The sequence below is a fragment of the Oryza glaberrima genome, chromosome 7 (genome assembly GCF_000147395.1).
Source record: "Oryza glaberrima chromosome 7, OglaRS2, whole genome shotgun sequence".
NCBI classification, from domain to species: Eukaryota; Viridiplantae; Streptophyta; class Magnoliopsida; order Poales; family Poaceae; genus Oryza; species Oryza glaberrima.
The window spans coordinates 24,219,913-24,243,848 of record NC_068332.1 but is presented as its reverse complement, the minus strand read 5'-3'; the positions used below and the strand labels follow the sequence as shown (position 1 = coordinate 24,243,848).

The 23,936-nt window shown below is 42.8% G+C and overlaps 2 protein-coding genes and 1 long non-coding RNA gene across 3 annotated transcripts; 1 reads left to right on the top strand and 2 right to left on the bottom strand.

The window, feature by feature from the left end:
- The first annotated feature begins 4,219 nt into the window (after positions 1-4,219).
- LOC127779582 (uncharacterized) lies at positions 4,220-10,849 on the top strand. The gene is made up of 3 exons (XR_008018695.1): positions 4,220-4,637; positions 9,449-9,658; positions 9,738-10,849. It is a non-coding gene; the product is annotated as an uncharacterized LOC127779582 (long non-coding RNA).
- Positions 4,579-9,246, bottom strand: LOC127779581 (uncharacterized). The gene is made up of 2 exons (XM_052306394.1): positions 5,977-9,246; positions 4,579-5,838 (listed from the first exon to the last, which is right to left on the bottom strand). The coding sequence occupies exons 1-2, from the start codon at positions 7,999-8,001 to the stop codon at positions 5,413-5,415; spliced, it is 2,451 nt and encodes an 816-aa protein (XP_052162354.1). The 5' UTR covers positions 8,002-9,246; the 3' UTR covers positions 4,579-5,412.
- A 212-nt stretch (positions 10,850-11,061) lies between the features above and the next one.
- On the bottom strand, positions 11,062-23,417 carry LOC127779580 (mediator of RNA polymerase II transcription subunit 12). The gene is made up of 13 exons (XM_052306393.1): positions 23,331-23,417; positions 22,909-23,188; positions 21,242-21,301; positions 20,868-20,973; positions 20,644-20,715; positions 19,912-19,965; positions 19,719-19,826; positions 19,117-19,266; positions 18,426-18,767; positions 16,026-18,322; positions 12,790-15,315; positions 12,128-12,446; positions 11,062-11,999 (listed from the first exon to the last, which is right to left on the bottom strand). Exons 2-13 carry the CDS (start codon positions 23,037-23,039, stop codon positions 11,562-11,564), a joined length of 6,603 nt encoding a protein of 2,200 aa, XP_052162353.1. The 5' UTR covers positions 23,040-23,188; positions 23,331-23,417; the 3' UTR covers positions 11,062-11,561.
- Between the last annotated feature and the right edge of the window lie 519 nt (positions 23,418-23,936).

The window sequence follows — 23,936 nt, the reverse complement described above, 5'->3', positions numbered from 1 at the left end:
TCTTCTGGATGGACTTATCATGTTTCACTTCGATTCTGATTGGATCTTATGACATGGCACTCTTCTGGATATAATTCTCTCTTATCATGTTTCACTTCTTATTGTGATTGGATCTTATGACATGACGCTCTGCATATGTTCAGTGTTCTTGTCTTAATCAACTGCCGTAATTCTACAGCTGTTTAGCTCCTGATATTTAAACATAACACTAACACATCTGCACACTGCGCCTACTGAAAATTCATAAACCGAGGAAGGCAACAAAAGCCGTGGTTTCTGATTTCCGATGAGCTGTTTCTGGATGTCTCATTTGATGACCCCTACCGGTTAGGCCACGATGGTGAAAGCAGTGCTAATAAGCTCTATTCCCATCTACTTGCTCATGGCAATCAATGCGCCCAAGTGGGTAATTAAAGGAATTGATAAGATCCGCCGTGGTTTTCTTTGGGCCGCAAGGCCACAGCAAACGGCGGTGTCTGTCGTGTTGCATGGGCTCGAGTTTGCTCGCCCATAGAGTATGGTGGTCTAGGCATCCTCGGTCTTGAGAGATTGGGTATAGCCTTGAGGTCGCGATGGCTCTGGCAACAAAGAACCTCGCTGGATAAGCCGTGGCAGGGACTTAACATCCTAGTTTCGCAGAAGGAACGCAACCTTGTCTCGATTTCTATGGTTTGCTCAGTGGGCGATGGGAAGTTGGTGCTGTTCTGGGAGGATTGTTGGCTGCAGGGATCTTCAATTCGGTCGCTGGCGCCGGCGGTCTACGCAGCTGTTCCCACTCGGTTCCAGAACAGACGAACGGTAGCTGAGGCTTTGCAAGACAAGAGGTAGATTCGAGACATCTATGCGGCACTGGGGATCCAGGCAATCCTGGAATATCTCAAGCTTTGGGACATTCTGCGATCTGTTCAGCTTGGGGAGGAACCAGACACGATCTCTTGGCGCTGGGAGAGTTTGGGGACTTACTCCGTACGCTCGGCGTATCGTCTTCTCTTTGCGGGAAGAACCAGTGTCGGTGATATGGGCCTGGGGGTATGCACAGTGGAGGGAAGTATCCTTCCCATCTAGTCGCATGACCACGCGGTCTCGCCTCCCCCCACCCCTCGGATAGCGCTAAGGTGGCCAGAGAGCCTCGGGGTGCCACGTCACACCCCTCGGGCTTTCGGGGCGCGCTACCCCGAGGCCCTCGCCTGGCCACCACATGGCGGGGAGAGTGGACGGGGCGGCGGGCGCCTCTCAGGGCCTTTAATGCGCGGCGCCCCAACCGTCCCTCACTGCATTTAATGCGGTGTGGGTGGACGTGCGGCGCCACCCAATTGACCCATGTCAATCGGGTGTAACCGATCTGTGACCGGACACGGGTGATTGGACGGGCGGTAGCGCCCCCACGTCCCGCTCTGTGTCAGGCAGAGTGGGGGCAGGTATGCCCCGTCCCATCGATGCACTGCCAGGAGCGCCCTCCGCGCGTAGTGAGCCACTAAAGTCTCCATGCATTTAAAGGCGAATGATAGGGATATCCCCCGTGCCAGGCGGGGGACGGCGCTGGGCCCCACCCAAAGACGCACGACCACCTTGCTTCCGGTTGAAGGCACGAATGGCGGTCTGACCCAGGCAGGGTGGGTCCCCCTCCCATGGAGGGGTATGTATAGATGGTGCATGTGGTATCCCCTTGAACTATAAAAGGAGGACATCGCCCACCGAAAAAAGGGGACGGCTCTCAGTAGCTTGAACTCTAGAGTAGGGATGAAAATGGAGCGGATAGTTTCCGTCCGCTCCGGAGAAAAACGGATACGGATACCTTTCGGATCGGATATTTCTCGGATAGTTCGGATACGATACGAATACGGATATTTTCTCCCGGATACGGATACGGATATGGTATCGGGGTTTCCATCGGATACGGATAGTAATTCGGATATCCGGTGAACAGTGCTATTCGGATATCCGCAGAAGCCATAAGACATACCCCATTTCTTTATAACTCTATAACCTTCAAGATACTTTTTTAGATTTTAATAGTAGTTTATCTCTTAACACTAGTCCACACTCTTAATATTATTTAAATTTTTAAAAAATATTTATAAATTATACTATATTTTATATAAAAGGAGCTAATTATATATGTTGATATTTGTTTCTATTAGAAGTTGAGTTGGTTTTCGTGTTCCGAGAAAAATTTGTTTCCGTATTTGTATCCGATCATATTCGATTCTTATTCGTATTCGAGATAATCCGTATTTGTTTCCGTATTCGAGCTATCCGTATTCGTTTCCGTATCCGGTAAAAAATATGAAAACGAATATGGTATGAGCATTATCCGTCCGTATCCGATCCGTTTTCATCCCTACTCTAGAGGAAGAACAGCTAGGTTTCCTTAGGGGCTCAAGACCTCTTGTAAGAACTAATCGTAATCCCACGCACAGGAGTAGGGTGTTACGCTTCTCAGCGGCCCGAACCTGTATAATTCCTCATCTTCCACAGAGACTAGCGAGCGATCTAGTAGTTAGACCCCCAGCAGAAGTGCGCTCTTGATCATCGCACCATCTCCCCCGGCCGAACTCACAAAGGGGGGTCTCCTGACCACCCGCTAGAGAGGATCACTCCTCGACAACCAGCCTCGAGCACAAGCCAATCTGGAAGTCTCTAGCGCCCCCTTGCTGTCGGTACTTCCTGTGGCTGGTCGCACTAAATTGTTGTTGGACAGCGGATCGCCTTCGGAGTCGAGGACTGTTGCACCCGGCTCGCTGCCTTCTTTGTGATCAATGCGATGAGACGATTGATCACTTATTGGTCGCTTGCCCGGAGTCTCGCCAGCTATGGTGGATTGCTCTTTCAGCTATTGGTCATTCTGAGTGTCTGCCTCTCAATAAGCACTCTTTTCACTCCTGGTTGTGTGACGGTCGCAAAAGAATGGCCAAGGAGCATTGTCGAGGGTTTGACACCGTTGCAACTTTGGTGGCATGGACGATTTGGAAGGAAAGAAACAATCGGGTCTTCAACCAAAAGAGCAGGACATGGGCGGAAATTGCTAGGGCCATGACGAGCGAAGCGGATCTTTAGCGGTTGGCTAGAGCCGCGATACCGGCCATGGCGACCCCTATGTCGGGTGGAAGGTCGCCACATCCGTTGGGAGATTAGGCTTTTGTTTTCTTCCTCTTCCCCCTCCTATATCTTGTCCCCTTCGTTTTTTTTTATTTGTCGGCCCACTCTGTAAATACTTTTATTTCTTCATAATACAAAGATGCGCCCCTCACGTATTCCCAAAATCATTGAGTAGCCTATTTCTGATTAACGACTTATTTGTAAAATTAAATTGTACAGAGGATCAAAACATAAAATTGCATTCCATATCCGCGGCAATTTCTCTCGGCCATCTCTTCGTCGCTGGTCTCGTTTCATCTTGAGGTGGCCGAGGCGTTGGAAAGCTCCCGAATTTTTTTTTTTTTTTACCGATCAGATCAAACGGCTTCTCTCCTCTTTTTCCTTCATCGGATGGTCTATTTTTTCTTTCTTAAGCCATTTTGGATTTCACACAGAGATAGAGATACTTTGCTAGACTGCATATGCAATTCTGTATGCTGGCCACCAGATGTCATCACAAACTCACAAGCACAAATTGGGCTAGAACAAACTGGGCTTCAAGAAGTAGTGAAGTATAAGAACAAACTACGAATGCTGCACTCCCGCATCCACCTTTCGTCCCTCGACATTCCCCGTCGAGTTTGTACGACATCTTAATTTCCAATACCAGAAATCTTTACCTCGAAACCGTGTAAAGTAGGTCTCATTATAGATAGACAGCTGGTTTCATTGACGTAACACCCTAGTCAGAGAAAAATTAAAAAAACAAATGTGACCCACGTGTAAGTGAAAAAAAATGCAAAGCTTGCGTGCGCTCTCTCTCCTCTACTACTGCTGGAAAGAGATCCTCTGACGTAAAGTTACCCCTAATGTAGTTACTGACAGGTGAACCCGAGAACGGTGGAGCCCACATATCAGTCACCATATTCCTATGGCTTTACGTCAGAGGATCTCAATCCAGCTTGCTTGCTTCCCCATAAACATACACTCCCGTGGTACAGCACAGCGTGGGTGTATCCTAGATGGGCCAGCGGTGGGGCCATGTGGACGCCGTCGCACGGAAGCAACGCGTGGTGCAGTACTGCAGTGCCCACAGACACATCGCGGAGGATTTAGATTGGGTGACATAGGGTAGGCATGTCACAAGGTGATATAGGGTAGATCTCGGTCCTCCAAAATAAATTTAACGGCTCTCGGACGTTGAATTTATTTTAGAGGGCTGAGATTCAGCCTATGTAAGCTTGTGATCACTCAATCTGAATCCCATCGCGGACTACCTCGCCCGACCAGACCACCAACAGTGACACCTCCAACAAGTAGAACGAGTCCTTCACCATCGCCTGTGGCGAGGAGTTCTTCTCGGTGGCGGCGGCGGCGAGGAGAAGGAGAGTCAAGGAGGACATGCTGTCACTCCTGGCCCTAATCCTGCATACAAAAGCTCCACCAAATGGAACAGAAAGCTCGCATTTTCATCCGGCGCACCACCTAACCCAACCAGGCACCTAGGGTGATCCGGCTCGACGGCGGGCGCCGCTCCCATCCATGTCCAACAGTGAAAGGTACCCGGCAATCCGCTCTTTCAATCCTCCGTAGTTGCTTCCTCCATTTTGATTTTTTTTTCTTTTTCTGAGCATGGGTTGATCTACCCGCCGGGGCTGCACTCCGGCTGTTTGATTAAATGACTGAATCCATCTTGTTGCTATATATAGCCCTACTATCTCCATCCCGTTCGGTTGTACCCGTGGTTTAGGAATGTAGTGTTTTGTAGTTGGTAGAGATGTGTCGAAACTTGCTGGAAGGTAAGACAAATTGCTAGTATTCACGATCACAATCTGGAAGGAAGCAGGAGTTTTCAAACAACCGAGGTTTAATCTCTCCTTTTGTTTTGGGGAGGGTGCTTTTCTATCGACACCGCTTCTGTTTCGACAGCCTCTTGTCAAATTTCATAAACTTGTATATTAGTACGTACCCTCAATCTTAAGTAAATTTGGTCGGCGTTTTCTTCGGCCGGCTCGGCAAGTATTCAAATCATTGTCAGGAGGAAACATTTTATCGATTATGAAATGTTTGGATTGAAAGGGAAGGTTATACAACCGATATACAAGAAAAGACAAATACAGGGAATGGATGAGATTTGGTATTCTGCCACTCCACAAAATTTTCCTGAGTGCACGGTTGAGCTTAAAGAGCTTAAATTTTGGGCTGGATTTTCAGATGGGATTGGAACACGATTACATGATCAGCTGCTATAAGCCCCTAGGATTCTGTACCATCAATATGTTATCTGATGCAGAAATGTGCACAAAAATCGAAATGGATGCTTCCTGGCTGTCGTCAAGTTGAATGCATGGCTATCAACAGTTTTGCCCTAGCCACAAGAGAGGACAGGTGCACTTTGTGCTCCATGAGCCCTGCTTTGCCCAAGAAAAGCCTGTATTTTTCAGTCTTTGACGGTGTCTTCTCTACCCTTATCAATGCTTCCATCAACCCATGATTTCTGAAGTATGTCGCATAACGAGAGTTCAGCTCCATCATGTATGTAAGCTGCTCAATTATCACCCTTCTGATTCCTGGGAACTGTGCATTAGGTTTGCTATTTGCATTTAGTGCATTGATTAGCTTCTCCACAAAAATCTCCTCATTTTGACCTTGTTTAAACGCTTTTGTAAAGCTTTCAGGACTTACACTGCATATTTGTGAACTGAGGCCAACAAGGACCTCGAGTTCTTTTCCGTCTGCATCCATTACTCGTCCCAACACCTGTGGAGGAAATAACACGGCAGTATGTAACTTAGAATCAGATATCCGATATTTTTGTTCTCAATACAGAATCCGCAGCCCTCTTGTGTTTTTTTTTTAAAAAAAAATAGTTTCTTTAATCTGTCAAGGAGATCTCACCTCTGGTAGGACACTGAAAAGTTCCAGCACATCTGAATCCCGTAGTTCAACTCTAGAGTGCTTGCAGAGGTTTTGCAGTACATTTGCTGCAACATATATGTACCTGTTGTCTTGTAGCATTCTTGCCAGATCCTTAAAGAATCCATGTCTAGGTTCCTTCATGATAGCTGAGCAGTTGTCTGCATTTTCTAATGTTAGCATTGACAGTGCTTGCCCTGCTTTTATTGTCATCAAGCAGCCAGAATGTGAGTCTGGCAGACCATCTTGCGCAACGAATGCAAACATCAACTTCTGAACAATCACCTGGATGCTCCCAATCTCCTTCCTTGTACTCTCATCCATGGCAAGTTTTGTAAGGATATCTATTGTCATCTCCCTCAGCTCCTGATCCTGATTGCTCCTGCTATCCTCCATAATCTCAGCAAGGTTGTCCAGTAGGAAGGGATCTTCTGATATCTTGTGCCTCAATGTTATACCAGTTTCCCCACCAATGCTTGCCAATATTCTCAGCACCCTCAGTGAAAATTCAATCAGTACTTTCTGGCCTGTCTCATTGACACACATTTTCTCACCGTTGTTGCTGGTGAACCCTGTGATTTTTGGGATTATGTCCATTGATCTGCTGATCTCCACGCAGTTGACAAGATCATATGTAGCTAGCCTCTCAAGAATTACCAGGCCAAGTGCTGGGAGGATATCACTTTCTGCCCACTGCTCCTCCTCCAGAATGGACCACTGTTTAATCATCTGACGCCAACGTTTGAGCACCCAGCAATTCTCCTCATCACCACTATCTGTCTGAATTGTGAGTTCATGTATCTGCTGTTTGTTGTGGTTGTCCAGAAGCGATGATATAAAGTTCATTGCACCAGAGATCGCGGCAATCCGGAGACCATTGGCAAGCTCAGCTGTAATCTTTGCAGCAAGTAATCTAATTTGATTGTCTTCCGGGTTCTCCCAACCCAGCATTTGAATCAATGTGGTGACTGTCTTTCTGGAGTTGGTGACTTTTGATAGGACTGGTTTGTCATAGGGCTCTTTGCGCACAAGGCTATACAGAATTCGAACCCCACAGAACTGCTCCTTCCTTGAACCTGATTTGAGGGAATCCATGGCAAAAGTAGTGAGGTTCATCTTCTTTGGAGCAAGAATACTGGTGTTCATGCATTTCTCAAAGGCATATTCATAGTACATATCAACAGATTGGACTCCTTTCTGACCCCTGAACCCACCACGACGAGCCAATGATCTCCAAGGAAAGAATGAGAAGAACTCCAATATGCGGGCTGCAAGGTATAGTATCCCTTGGCCGAGCACCATTCCATAGAAGACATTAAGCGTTGGCTTGAGGTTCATCTTGCCAGAATCATTTGCAGGATCACCTTCGCTACAGTAATCTTGTGGCAAAAGGCGCATCAATGCAATCTCAACACGTATGACCGCTGCTGGAATCTGTAAGCTGCCACACACAGTTGTCAACAGAGAGAGTACTATCATCAGTATTAAGTTTGGAGAAAAGAACACCAAGGGCATGGCCGCAAGGCACATGCAGAAGACAAGAATCACTTGGTGGCAGGATTGTAGTTTATGGATGACAGGCCTATGAACTATTCTGGTGATGCTTGGAAACTGTAATTTGCTGATGATCAGTAGCAGCACAGTGACCAGTGATATCATGTAAAATGTCCTAGCTATTAGACAATTCCCTTTGTGTGCTACTGCTGTCTGTTTGCATACTATAGAGGGAACCAACAGAAGCATCACAGCCAAGGGGCTCCACAGCAATATAGCATTGTGTAATGGACCACTTTTAAGTTTGTGAACTCCTGGAATAGGCATGGTGGCAGCAACAAGCATCAGCATTGACACAACTAGGCTATGGAATTCTCTCCTCTGGTTGCTCCTGAGGTATTCGCTGACATCATCTAGACATATGACCACAATTGCTCTGTTCCATGAGAAAGGCCTGAAAGCTCCCCAAGTCCTGAAGAAGAGTTGGTACTCTGATCTGTTTGGGCTGAACATCCTGAAAATACGGATGGCGCATCATATGGAGACCGAACCAAAAATGGACTATCTGTCAACTAAATGAAAGACAACCACCTTTTCTTGTGCCCAATTAATTTGACAAAATTGGTAATATAGTACTCCTAGATAATTTTTTTTTATAATGGAAATGGTTTACATCAGTACTGATTTGTGGCTAACTCTTAACACTTTCATATTTTTTAGATAATAAATAGAAATCTGGCCTCTATATCCACAGGAAGATATACACAGCCAAACTCTAAACACTTTCATGACTAAACTCTAAACTTTAAGGTGCATAATGGGACTCAATTGAGATTTTGGGAGGACTGTTGGGCAGGTAACTCTTCTTTTGATAGGCTTTATCCTTCGCTATATCAGTTAACGAGGAAGAAAAATGTTACTGTGGCTGAAGTCTTAGGAAGGGAACCGTTGAATGCCTCTTTTAGAAGGGCATTGGTTGGGGATAATCTTGATTCTTGGTTTTCTCTAGTAACAAAAGTGGTTTCCTTTGAGCTTTCAGATCACCATGGCTGGGATTTTCTCCCAATTTCGCGAGTAATCACCATGGCTAGAGCACGGGGTTTTGCCCTGCCTATCTTCTTCTCGTTCTTTTTTCGTTCTTGGCTGGGCTGGGGATCTTCCCTGGCCTGCTACGACATCGTAATGTCGTTGTAACAATTTACTGTTTTTTCTCCCCAAATCTTAATGAAATTGGTCGGCCGACCTGGCAAAAAAAGCTTTCAGATCAAAATGATGTCTTTATTTGGAAGGCTCATAAGAAGGGGGTCTTTACAGTCAACTGAATGTATAAAGCTCTCATATGTGACGGGGTAATACCAAGGAAAACTTTTATTTGGAAACTTAGAGTTCCTTTAAAAATAAAAATCTTTCTTTGGTATTTAAAGAGAGAGATCATTCTTACTAAAGACAACTTGGCTAAGAGGAGATGGAAGGGGAATACCAAGTGTTGCTTTTGTAATGCAAATGAAACAATACAACATCTTTTCTTTGATTGCCAACTTGCAAGATTCATGTGGAATTCCGTGTACATCTCTCGTGGGATACATATTGGGCACATCAATGGTCGGTGTTGATTAAGGAGGAAGACGCTCTAAAGGTGAAAGAAGGTTGCAGGCTTTTGGGGGCGGGAGTGTTGGAGCTCTTCTCAAAATTTAGGTGGAATGGGAGAAGAAGATTGGAGGCTTAATTTCGCTTTTCGCTGCCTCTTGAAGGTGTCGTATTAAGTGGTGTAGGAACCTCTCATATGTTTGGGGTTGGAGTCTATGTACTCAGTTTTTCAGGTGTTGGTTGAAACTATCTTGTAAGGCGTCCGAGACTTTGTACTCTTGATTACTTTTGGCTGTGTACATCCTCTCATGTATGTAGAGGCCGGGTTTCTTAATCCATTATCTAAAAAACATAACTAATGCATACCTTGCAGCTTCTAAGAAGAACAATGTCGTGGCGAACACAAAATCCTCGAAGTTGACGCTAGTCGGGTACCCTCCAAGGAGGACGACAGTGGCCCAGGTGAAGGCCAGCGTGCCGAGGGCGTTGCCCGCCCTCTCCACGGAGGCGACAACTCGAACGAAGAGATTCAGCTGCTTTTCCGGTGCCGTGTTAGGCAGCTGGGATGCACAGCTCGCCTCAGGTTGGGCAACCGTAGTCTCTGCTACATCTATCACGACACTCTCAGTTTGTTTCGGCATCCTGACGAGACGTCAGTCCAGGTTCTTCTTTTTATCTTTGCATGCAGGTATCTGTGGATGCTGTGATGACTGACTGGTTCAGCTTCTTTTAAAGTATCAGACCTGATTACCTGAAGTTGCAGGAGATCATGAGACAGCCTATACTCCCTCTGTCTCGTAAAAATACCAAGCTAATACTGGATATGACATATCCTAATACTACGAATATGGATATACCATGCTCAGATTCGTAGTATTAGGAGTCACATCTAGTACTATGTTGATTTTTTGTGGGACGGACGGAGTAAGGCTCTCACGTACGGTTAATCCAATGATGAGACAGCTGCGACTTCGATTACTTCGCATGCGAGGTTTCCTGGATTGTTCTTGCTGTAGTGAAGTTTGGAGAATAGTGACTTGGTGAAGTGGCAGGCGTTGCTGATTGGCCGAAAGTCCCAGGACACCTTATGGATGATGAGTGAGTGACACTCTTTTGCAATCACTAATGGGGATCTCGGTTTAATACGCTGCCCTGAAATTCAATGCAATGCAAAATATTTCTGGAGATGTTGATAAGTCATATATTTTTTATTACAACACCAAAGCGGATATACACTTAACACAAAGAAATTCTGGCGGAACCAGGCCTAGACTTTGCAATTGACGGCCTCTACGAAGAACACCCCCACAGCCAATCAGGAAAATTTTGGTAGCAAGATTCTTGCAAGGAAAAAAAAATAATTTCCTTAAAAGAAGATTCTTGCAAAAGGCAGCATACAGTGCAAAAATCGCCCCACTAGTCATGTCCTTGATGTAACAATCCTTCTCAGCGGAGCCTCAAATCGTGTGGAAATGTAAAGTATTTTGTAAGATGGATATGGGTATTAAAATAATAATGATGGAAGAAATGTTGTGATTAACTGAGAAGAAAAACCATGTGAAAAAAATTAAATGAAGAATAATTGTGATTGGTTAAAAAGAGGTAGGCGAATATATAGTTTTATTTTAGTATAAGACGTTAGAAATAGATAAATTTTGGGACGGAAGTTCTCATCATCACAAGAAATTTGCATATTGCTAGTAACTCCTGTATATCAGTATGTGTAGCTACAGTTTGCATGTTGGTATACACGATCGAGTAGCTCTTTCCAACTGAACACGGTCTCTGGGAACCTCACCAATTTATAGAATTCAATGTTCCTTCCACCATATATAGAATATAATGTGTCAAGGATCCTCAGATCTGGCAATCTGCTCGGGTTGAGCAAGCTCACCTCACCAGCCATGAGAATTCAGAGACAAGCAGAAACTGGGTAGGCTGGATACATCCCATAAATATGCATGCCACTACAAAGAGGAAAACCCATCCGAAACAATATCAACTTCCACTGAGGCCAGCCACCATATGATATACATAATGTTATATAATATCAACCCTCGGTTTTGAGCAGGGGCTAACTCACACTAGGTTACATATCGAGCAAAACAAAAACCAATACATTCCTTTCGACTCATCAGCTACTGCATGCATGCATATCTTCCTAACTTTGAATATAAGCTACAAACAGGGCCCTGGGGCAACTTCTTTCAGGGACAGCTTGCTTGACAAATGGATTAATGTTACATTATGTACAAGGTCGCTCCCGCAGGCCCTAGTAACAACAATACCCCAGGGTGTAAGATATTCTACATCAAGGCCGCCCCCACAAGGCCACAATTTCAACACAAAACTCCCTTCAATAGTGGAGTTTATCATGGTGGCGGCATGTATACCACTCAAGCCCAACCTGGTCCAAAACCGAAAAATTTTCCTCAATCCCCATCTTGAATTTGTGCAACGTCAGCAGTGATAGCGTACAAGCATGATCAGCTATCATCATCCAGCGACCCAATATAGGTTAGTTCTGTCCTCCTCACTCTCACTGCACCCTTGAGCCAGCTACAAGCTTTCAAATTACCATGATCGCCAGCCATGCCACTGGAACTGTTACTTCCAGATGACATGGAGGGGCAACTTGTGCCATCCTCAAGCAATGTCCATGGATCTACTTCCATCTCAGGATCTTGGGTTGCAAACGCCGCCTTGTTTCTGATTGATACATTAGTAGGAACCCAGCTAGTAGAGTTGCCTTTCTGTTGAGGACCTGAAGTAGATGTACCGCTCTGGAGTGGTGATAATGCGGCCAAAGACAACTGAGGTGGTTGGCATGATATACAAGGGTGGCGAGAAGGTGGGAGAACTGGCATAGCTGCTTGGATTCTTCGCCTGATTATTCCAGGCATCTCCAGGTGATCTAGTGCAGACTGCAAAAGAAATTTAGCATTAGAAGTGAAAAAACAACATTGGTTTCAGAGGTGCAAGTTCTATTGAAGATTATCATTTTTATTGAAAACCAAGTGACAGCATTTATTAATTTAAGCATTGATCTGACCTGTAAGCCCTCAGCTGCTTCACTATCAAATGCAGGGAAATCTCTTGGAGTTCTAGTGGTCGACTTAGAAACTGACTTTGACTTCAGCCAACTTGGTTTGCCATTGCCAAGTAATGCATGGAAAACACATATGAGCCTCTCAAAAAGACTTTCACCAGGGCGGTCGAGAAGGACATCTAAGGGAGGTTCCAGCAAAGAATCCACGTCCCGCCTTAAAACGGTAGTGTTGGTAGGAGGAAGGGGCAAATCTGCATCTTCATAAATTATGCGTGCTGAAAGAAGGCCTAGAATTGCAGAAGCAAGTGTATGTCTCATACTCCTGAATCATATAGTAAACGTATGTAAGTGTAAGAGGCAACTATTAATAGAAAAGAAAAGTACCATGATTTCCAATAATAACAGTAGAAAACATTCACAGTTGACCTATTGCCTACTAATATTTAGCACGTGGAACAGAAAGAAAGGGTAATTTTGTGCATATTCTTAGTTGTATTTTATATGAAACATTGAACAATATATATATATATAGAGAGAGAGAGAGAGAGAAATAATTATAATCTAGGACGACCAATAATAAGCATAATTGTTGAAAAAGACAATACTAGAAACCATCGCCAAGCTCAATTAACTTCAAATGACATGTGTCCTTAATGAAGCCTCACCTATCCGCCATGATTAATGGAAGCAACCTAATGATAAATTGGAGGCGCAACCACACTGTTGCTCGCAGAGCAGATGCTGAAGGAGGAGTTGGATCATTACCAACTGGAGCTCGCCGTCCAATATTTGGACTTCCACCTCGAATCCCTTTACGGCTACTGGATTTGTTCGATGCTGCTTCAGTTCCTGATGGAACTAAACCAGATTGTTTCGTACCATTCCTTGCTATTGCTTTGATGTGTTCACTGATAGTCCCCATCTGCTTCACCAAATCACCAGCAAATATACTACGAAATTCAGCAGAGCTTCTATCAATGCATGGCAACATTAATTCTGAAAGGGCTTTCTCAGTCAAATATTTATTAATAGATCTAATCCCCTCGAAGCTTCTGTCCACATTATGGGGGTTAGCCTTGCTAGGCCTTTTAGCATCAGCAGAGTCATCCACAACTTCTCCTTCCTCAATTGAAGTGACTTCCAATTTCCTCTTGGTACTTTTACTGGCTATTACATCACTAAGCAAGCTGGCCCAGCCCCATGGTTTCCAAACCTGAGTCTTTGTCGAGAGGCCCTTTCTTTGAGCAATATGAACAAGCTGCTGCCTTGTGGATTTGCGTCCCAGAAGGGCATCTTGCCCTTGCAGGAGCCATTTGACATCCACGACAAGTGACTCTTGAAGCTTCCCAAGAAGATGAACAAGTTCTGAGTAGAGGGGAGCAGCATCAGGTCTGGCAAGTAATCTTGACAGGATGATTTCAGTGAACCCTTTCTCACTATCAGAAAGGGCAAAGCTTTCAGCATTAGGGGAAAGCGACTGGATTGCTTCTGCGACTGATGTATTACCAGCTGCAACTTTTTCCAGAAGAGCTTGTTCATCTAAAAGAAACCTCAACTCAACCCATTGCCAATGGAACTTTGCTGGTTGGAGGGTATCCAGTAGTTGTATAAGTCTGTCAGAGAGTTTCAACTCACTCTCTTTTGCCTCGCCAGACTCTGAAGCACACGAACCATCTCCTAGAATTGCCCCAGCTGTTTTACAATCAACAAGGGAATTCAAAAATAGCCGAGCACGAAGAGGTATAAATGCCATTGCTTTTGAACCCTTATCTGGGTTATGCATTTCAAGCATTGCCGCAAACTCTGAATCACCAACATCAGCGGCCAGGAGATCATACAGCTGATGTGTATTACGGAAGCAGATATCCCGAAAAGGCTGATGCATGGTGATGTCATTTATTGCGTTTGACAGAGACTGGTAAAGCTGCACATCTTCACGGCTAAAAGTATATCTCTTCCAAAGGACCATGGCAAAAATTGAATAGGCTGGAGGAAGGACCATACTTAAAGGAAGCATCCGCTGCAACCTTGAGAGTGCAAGAACATAGGACTCACCAAGAATATCAGCAATAAGCCCATCATAGACAGTTCTGCAGTTCCCCAAGAGAATCCTAAACCAATGCACCAAAACTTCTACTGAATTCTCCATCTTAAACGTTCCAGTGGACCGGGATACACCATTTGTGCTTGATCTCAAACCTCTTAGGAGATGCAAAATATCCAAACCATCTTTTATTTTCAGGACAGCAACCATCCGCTCAATATTAACAACTCCATGAATAACAGATCCCACAACAAGTGCAGAAATAGCAGCGGCTACCTTTGTAGTTCTCCCAACAAAACCTTTCCCTGTGTTGCTTAGGTCATTTGTATGATTTCCATATACATCATGGGTCTCTGGAGATGGTTGAAACTGATTACGCTGCATCTTTGGAGGGGCAAAAGTTGCTGTAATAGCTGAAGACGCTTCAACAGCCAGAGCTATTTCAAATACACGGCTGAAGCGATCCCCAAGAGCATCTTTCAGTAAGCAAAGAGAACTTATGTGGACATGCAAAATGTGCCGAATAGAGCTCAATGAACTACCCATGGAAGAAACACCGTGATAGTTACCGGCCGAAAGATCCAAATGTTTAGCTATTGTATGCCCAGCATTGAGAACAATTGCAGAGACAGCAGAAGCAACAATTGAAGGGTCTCCATCTAGACTAGCTCCCCCATTTTGCCTGATACATTCAAGTAAGCCCAAAACAATGTCATGTGCAATTTGATAGCTGTCTTCCCTATCAACAGAGGGGCTCTTGGGTGCCGTAATACCTTTCTTTTCCTCAGTTTGCCGTTGTATTATATCCTTCATGTTTGGAACAATTCTTGAATTCCTTACATTCATTTTTTGACGGATCTGTTCATCAATCTCTTCACCTGCTGAAACCCCAGAAGAAGAAACCAGATCACCATCAACTGAACGTCCATTATCAAGCTCAGCTAGCAGTCGCTGATCACATGTGGTTCTAAAACTCTTCTCCCACCTTGCCACACTAGGAACATCCCTGTATTTCTTCAGGAAATATCGAGTATAAGCAAATGCTCCTGAAGCAGGCTGCCTTGCAGTAGCTAACACAAAATTTCTGCTCATTGAAGCACTTAAAACTTCGGGCAAGAGATCAGTTGAAAGAAGTATGTTCTCATACCTGCACATATTACATGCTAAAGCAATCAAAGGAAAGTCATGTAACAATATAGTAAAGTTCAAAGTATTAGAAATAGGAAGAGAGTCATACGAAACAATAAGTATTGTACACTTTCTGATTGGTGAGTAACAATATCTCTTCCTCACTCTGATCAACATTAATTTTATTTCAAGTAATGCAATAACATCCTGGTGAGTTTTGTTTTTTAGTAAAGGGTTTGACTGGACACCAACTTAGAAAGTACTTTCATGATAACTTATGTAGCAATGTTGAAAAGTTAGCGATGCCAATCATCATATGCACAAAACAAGAACTATGTGGATTAAAAAACATAGCAGAACATAAAAGCCCAAACAAAAGAGTATTCAAATATTGCCCGGTTATCGCAGAGATGGTGAGGTGTAAATACATAGACTGCAGAGATCCTGCAAATATTGGCCGTTTGTTGTAAGCCCTCTTGTCAGGTACATGGACAAGAAAGACACAGGGTTTTTCTTTTTTCGGGAATAAGAAAGACGCAACTGACGTCATGAAAGAACCTACAGCACATTTTACATTGAGACATCAAAGCAGAGAGAGATGAAAAAGGAATGGGGAAGCATAGTTCTCTAGTAACAAGAATCTTCATAATCATTTGCCAGCTCACCCATTTATTCAAATCAATCATTGCGCGAGACATTTGAAGAGAAGTAACATCAAAAGCAACGTACCTTAGCAAGGATGAGAACACAAGTGCCTCGCCAATCTGGCAAACTTGGTTTTCTCTATTTTTGATATGAGTGGCACTTCTCCCTGTTTGACCAGAGGTTGCCATTCCACCACGAACTTTTGTTAGCAACCAAACAAGAAACCTTGCACCAGAGACTAAATCACAGCATATGTCCAATATATAGAGAATCGACAGTAATTCTTCATCACCAAGCCTCCATTTCAATAGAGTTTTATCATCAGACTGCGACGAAAAAGAACTTATGGAATTGCTAGCTTTAGAAGCAGCCATCTCATTTACTTCAATAAGCTGTCTTACTGATTTCAACAACCATACAGAAACAGATCGTCTTTCAAGCAATCTGAGCCTCTTCAACGATTTCCCAACTTCAGACAGATCCACTATCTTCATGTGATCAACATCTTTGACATTGTCAACATCAATGCTAGGTTTATGATGGGAACAGCCCACCTTGCTCTCGCAAAGATGACTAGTAGATGCCCCTTGGCTGCCTTCAATTCTGGAAGACGCAAGCTGTGCAAGACTTTGTGTTTTCCGAACCACCTTTGCTCTACCTCTAGAGTTTTGTTTAATGGGTTTCTGTGCAGGTTCAGCCTTCAAGGATTCATGTAACTTTGTCCCTTTCCTCACCCACCAAATATCTTCCTCATCTGATTGAATCAATGGGAACCCTTGTAATGGAGAGGCCCTCTCATCCAATTTCTGTCTCTTGGTCCTCGCACAATCCTCACAGTCATGTTTCACATCTACAGTATCAACTTGTGTGACCGTTGAAGCTGACGATCCTTGTGGGTTTGTTTTGATTTGACAATGCTCTTCTTCCACTGAGTGAGGATTTATAAAGCGCAACATGCTCGACACCAGAGCTTTCACATCTTCGACTTGTTCCGGCACCCTCCCATGCTTATCGCCTCCTGATGCAAGAAAAAGATCACTTGCCTTCGGAACACAGGAACTTGAAGCATATTCACCTCTGCTATTTGCATCGAATGCTTGGCCAGTTGAAAGTTCGGAAAGCACAAGGCGACGCTCACTAGAATATGTTGACATCATCTCATACAAATGCTGCTCTTCAGTAATTCTATCTTCTTCAAGAATTTCAAATAAAGATGACCCAGGAAGCTGCTTCAGAATTCTGCGGTGCCTCCTTTTTCTTTCCACATCCAGCAGTGTGTCATTCTTGTCAGTAATTCCACTAATAATTAACTGCCTAACATAAGCCTGAGGATAAAATATACCACTGCGGATAAGTTCTATGATGAGAACATCCACACGTTTAAAACCTACAGCACTGTTAACCTCATGTTGATCAAGCCAACACACAATAATATCATGCAGTGGACCAGGGCTTTCAAATATATCCTTCTTGTCCTTCTCATCCACGCTCTTTGCGTTGTTTCTCAATCCAGAGGAATCACTCACTGTAGCTGCTAAAGAAGTGTTGTTTAATGAAGAACCTTTAGCAGTATTATTCACTGCAATGCAACTGCTACTCTTAGAACGAGACAGGTTATTTATCTCATCCATTTTATTCTTCAAGATGGAGACTGCCAGATGTACCTGAGATAAATCTCTTCGTCCTGTAAATTTTACGTTCCGCAAAAGAGATGTGCGGCAATCACGATAATCACACGTTGCCCATTCACAAAGGAAGAATACTGAGCAGATTAGGGATGACTCAACAGTCCCGATCCACATCAAAGAAGACTGCAAGCAAGGGCTCACTTCTTTAATCCATCTCTCCTCCATTAATGCATCAGATAAATCATTAAACAGTGACAAATATGCCATTGTCAAATTTCCTGTGACAAGAGCCTTGTCCAAAGCTTGCACCACTTTGGCTGCACCACGTGCCTGAAAGTTAGGGTTGGCAACTGTTGCAAGATCATATGAACGTTTCTGAATTGAACAAACAGCATAACCACAGGACAAGTAACGATAACCATCCTGCCTCTTTGAACCAGCAATACCACCACCAGCAGTTATCTTCAGTAAAGCACCTCTACTGTAAACATCAGGAACCACAAAAGATGGAAGAGGAAAGCAATCCAAAGAAACAAACGTATCAGGCACTGCAAGCACCATGTATCGCAGTACCTCAGCTATAACAGAAGAAATATGTGCCCTTTTGGGGTTATCAACAACAGGGCCATCACTCAGACGTCTAACCAATATTTCCACAAACATGCGCACATATGTTTGTGAGAGAGTGATGATGTCAATCATACCAAGTGCCACAGGCATAAGAAGCTCTAAAGCTTCAACTGCAACTCTCTCCTGAGTAAAGGGTAGAAGCATATCACTGGTAAGTAAAGAAAATAAGAGATAACTTAAACATCATTAAATAAATGAGCTACTCAGTCAATGGAAATAAAATCACCTGAAATTGGTTAAATAACCATTCAATAAGTACCGAGGGAACAAGCAATTCTTCGGCGAGATGCCACTGAATAAGGCGGACCATATACCACCATTTGAAGTGCACCAAAGGCTCGTCTATGTCTCCAACAGCTGGGGGTGCTTCGCTTTTCATTTTTACTTGTGTGACCCCAGCAATAAGCCCTGGTGATGACTGTTCTCTAAAAGATGGATGTACCTCTTTTAAACAAAATTCATCCAAAAGCTGTTGTAAATATTCAACGACATCGTTTGTCCATTGATTAGATCGATGATTGTCAGAGCCTCCTGCTGATGTACTGACCGATGTTGATCGAACCTGTGGCTGCAATTAAGTATATTTGGTTACAACAAAGTAGCATGTTCTTTTGTATTACCTCTGGTCTTGAAAACATGTTTTTTTGGACATGTTTCAAATCGAACTTAAGAAACTTTGACCATCAATATCTTTTAAATATTTAGATTGGATGGAAGAAAATCATGTGTTTAGAATTAGATTCATTTTGTCAAATACTTTCATAATATTATAATCTCGTCAGGTTATAAAGATATATTGCAATAGAAAGTAGTGGTCAAAGTTGTATTTCAAAGACCATCTCGATATCCAAAACGACTTGCTTTCAAGAGCGGAGTGAGTAGTAAGCAAGGCTTAGTTTTGAAAAAGAAATACAAACCTGATTGAGGTACGTGACTTTCACAAACCATGTTGCTCTTAATAATGGGACATTGTATCGAGTGAGAACATCAAGAAGAGATTTCCTACGATAACCATGAGGAACATGTTCAGATAATGAACGCAGTCGCTTGTTTGGCTGGGAAAGGGCCTGCATGGCGATGGCACATGTAATCAAAAAGTTAAAATGGGCAGATAGCCAGATACATGGCAGCAGTGATATCACAGAAGTAGAAAATGATGTCTGTAAACAAAATAACTCAATTTTCTTAGGTTATTTGACTTGCATTGTTCCAACCGATGAGATGATAAGATGCATTAAGGGAGGTCTGCCTCACACAAACTTGACCCTTGACTTCAAACAATAATAAGCGGTTTAAAGTCAAAGCAACACCAAGCAAAAAATAAAGTTTATAATCGATTGTATGCTAAACCCATAATTCCTAAAAAAAGAAGATTCAAACTAGAGCAGAAAAGTTAAGTATTAACTAGCGACAAGCTCAACATAAAAGTGCAAGAAAACTTAAATGACAGTTCATAAATTATGCCAACAGTTCCATTGAAAAAAGCATGTGAAAACAGATAACAGGCAAGTATGTCGACCTCGGCCCATTTCCTGCGGGTGTCCTCGTTACATGGTCTTTGTTCTGGATAAACTCCAGGCTTTATCAACAGTGATCCAAAAAGAGGAACTCCATAAACTTGGCCAGCCTGCTAAAACAGGAAAATTAGTTGGTCTGTTTGATATGATGTCAGGAGGTAAATACATCCAAATCAAGAAATATTGCACAACTACCTTTCTCTTCTGAGCACGAGAGTCATTTATAGCTCTCAAGCGCTTCTTTAGTGCCTTCAGCAAATAATGAAGAAATTGTTAAATGTTATACTAAGTACTCTATATCATACATCAAAACAGATCATAAAATAAAAACAAAAGGATGAAGCTACCAATCAACCATGTTAATTAAATGTATCCATGCATTTATAGTTGTGGTGTCTTACAACATTTAAAGAACTACATCTTCAACATACATATTTGAGATTACGAGAGAAACAAGATTTCCTAAAAGAGAACAGAAACACACAACCCACAATCTACAGCAACTTTTTTGCCTAAATGTTTGCACCTGATGATAGCTGGTACAACTGTGCAAGCCAGAATCAATTGTTGATAAAGACTTAATAATCACTAGACTAACTATCCTTGCAGGATGGAATAAGTTCTGAGATTTAGTCCTAATAGTCGGTGACACTTTATAACTAAAGGATATCAGATTAATCTCCAGTAAGTCAAGGTAATCAAATAGCATGGGTAGTAAACCAGCCAGGCAACAAATTATGCATGCCAAATTGATATACAGAACATTGGAATATAAGGTTGGTGCCAGTGGCAATTTGTCTCTTTGTTACCATGAACTGTCAATCCATTTGCTATTGCAAAGAATTTTTCGTATTTCTTCCGAAACACAATAGCAAAATAAGATCATGCCACGAGCTTACTGAGAAAATATTGGCCAAGTTTCCTCACCTCTTTGCATTTTACAACAATATCTGTCTTGCAGAAGTACGGGATCTGGCTAAGTACAATCTCTCTGGCTTCCTATGAATCCCAAGAAAAAACTGAATCAGTCAATATACAAGATTGGACTATATCCAAACTCAATAAGCATAGCACAGATAGATACATTAATGAATTTCTAATTGGATTCAAACTCATAATACATTGTATACAACATTCATCTCCATACGCACCTCAATTCCTTCAACGGTCTCCTTATACCCAGATTGTACATATTCTTTTGTCAATGTCTCTTCAGGACAGTTTGGTGTTTGAGGATAGTAATCAGGTGGTCCAAGCCTGCAAAAGAGCCATCGTGTACAGTTGGACTGCATAAGATCAAGTGAAGTAATATCTTATAGGATAAAGAAGTAGTATTTTACTATTTGTTGCTAACTTGCTATTGGACAACACAGATGTGTTTTTTTACGCAAAGAGCACAGCCAAAGTTAAAACGAAGGGCAAAGAAAGTAAAGGAAATGCAATCCCTGAAAGATTAACATCTAGATTAATAAACACCCACTTAATTCCCTGAGTGAACTGTCTTTGGTAAGAAGTATATGCGTACTTGTTATTGAGTGGTTCTTTATCACACTTTAGCTTGTAAGGAGCTAGCTGCTGCTGCCGCCTGAAAACAACAATGAAGAAGAAAAACATATCAAAATTCAGTTATTGTGATGATAAAATTGCACAGGTTTGGTTTGAATTAGGTACCCCCATTTCTGTTGACAGAAAATCGATACTAAGAAAGTGATTGTGACAGTAGCAAGTTCGTTGTACTCTTCATCAAATATTACTTCCGATATTGGACAAGCAATAGAGGTGAAGAATTGACAGAGCAGATATTCTTTATTCCATGTTCAATTATTTGTGAGGGTTGAGGTTTGATCCACCCCAATGAGGGTCGAGACAATCATGGAGGAGCTATGGGTGTGGCGTGCAGCAAAGCTGTTATCTTATCCCTCTATCTTGGCTTCCTAATGTTGCACTTTGATTTTGTCAGGTATGTTTGGCTGCAGCGGTTAAGTAGCATCCAACAATCTTGTTGTTATGTAAACCAACCATTTTCCTCTCTGCTCTTAATAAATTTGGCCACCATTCCTTTGCTGGCCCGGCGAAAAATAAACTACTCTTTTTAAAAGAATGGAGTGATGGTGCTGAGTGAATCTGCCACCCCACTTACTCCCGCTGCAGTTTTTATATATTACCCGTTGAATTCCTTAATATTACACAACAGTCGAATATAAATGAATTGCCAGTTATAAATAAATTAAGGTGAGTATTCCATATAGATCATCAAAGGTAAACAACATGTTTCATGACAGAAAAAATGCATTTACATATTTTAGGCAATATTATGACATATTTTATTTTAAACATGGCAAAGCATATGCATGACAAGTATAAGATTTGAGGCAGTAGTAAATAACCTCTTTCACTACTTCATTCGATCACATATCAAAGAGAAAATGACTGCTCCTTCTCTAACCATACCACAAAGATTGAAGTGGTGCAATATCATACTAATGATACAAACTTGATTATCTATGGCATTCTGATTTCCAAAGCATGATGTCATATATATACATCTATTAATCTGTATGTTCTACATAATCAGATGGTTATACGAAATACAACTAGGATGGAGGGATTTATCGCGATGAGCTATATTCAATAAAACTGAACTGATGATGGTCTTGTTGATATTCATGGCATGGTAATATATATTCAATCACTATACGTGACGGATTAGCTTGTTCTTTAACTAATAAATGAACAGCCTGACGGAATTTATCTAATTTCTAGAGAAAGTATTGTCGTAACCATACAAATATCAGCAACATCAGTTAAAGAAAATATTTACTAAAAAAAATTTCCTTTGGTCAGAACAACATTCTATACATGTTGATTGCTTGTGGTTCAATAACAGTTTGTGTCAAGGTTATCAAGTCATTCTGATAATAGCTGGGAAATTATACGTAGAACATGTGGTGAGTTTGATTACGGCAGTTACTTCATGCAAGTAACGCAAGTCATAAAACAGTACGGAATCGTTATGATTCGAAGAAATGCCATTACTGTAGCATCCAAAATGTAGACGCATCATATCAATTACAACTTGGAAGATTCCAACTAAATAAGAGCATACTAGGGCATCTTATTGTTTACATGGCTTAAAACAAGAAATCATGTTGGATGGAGGGAAAAAAAAGAAATGGAGCGATAGCGCGTCACCTCGAGCTCAGGGGATAATTGTTGGCGGAGTAGGGCGACCCATCCAACCTCGAGCTGTCTCTACCGCCTCCACCCGCGCCACCGCCGCCACTAAACCCACTGTTGTTACCGGCACCCGCGTACCTCTGCATCTCCCCGAGCAGGTCAGCGGCATGCTACCCCCAACATCCACACCCACCAAAAAGGATCAATCAAGCTGTGTACAGTAGGAGCAGGAGCAGCCAACCCTAGGGCACGGGTGGGGGTGGGGGGGGGATCACCTCAACCCCCCAAATTCCTCCTGGAAACGAACCAAAATCACTGTTACTACTAACTCTAGGGCAAAGAGAGAAGCAACTTCCAGATCTAAAACCGAAGCTTAAACAAAAGGGTCAAAACAAAGAGGCGGCGGCGGCGTGGGGTGAGGAGGATGACGCGCTCACCGGCGAGGGGAAGCAGCGGGGACTCCGGCGGCGGCGGCGGCGGCGGCGCTGCCTCGGCGGAGGGGGAGGGGGGGGGGGGGGGGGGGGGGGGAGATCGACTAGGGTAAACTAGGGAGGGGGGAGCAAAAGAGTCAGAGGGAGGCCGACTACGGTAGCGCAGGCGCAGGCAGGAAGGGAGGCTGCGCAGCTTAGCTGGGGGGAATTTGACTATTTGCCCCTTCGTTGGTAAGGATCGAGGATGGACCCCCTCTCTTTTTTTCAAGAAAATAGACACCATGTGCCCTACTCCACGTTTCTTCCTAAACATAGGATGTGTCTGTAGTTAAGTTTCTCAATCTTCACTCACTTACTTTTCCGTATGTGTTTCTCAAGGGGTTAAATGGTGTGCTTTCTTAAAAAGAATATATAAAAAGTTGCTTTAAAATCATATAAATTCATTGTATAAGTTTTTAACTAATATTTAATTAATTATGTGCTATAATATATCACTCTATTTTTCATATGCGAGTGATTCGATCCCAATCCATACTAAAGAACACAAGTAGTCTTCTTAGTCCTCAATAATACTACTAGGAGTGCAAAGGCAGCGTGGAAATTCATATTTTG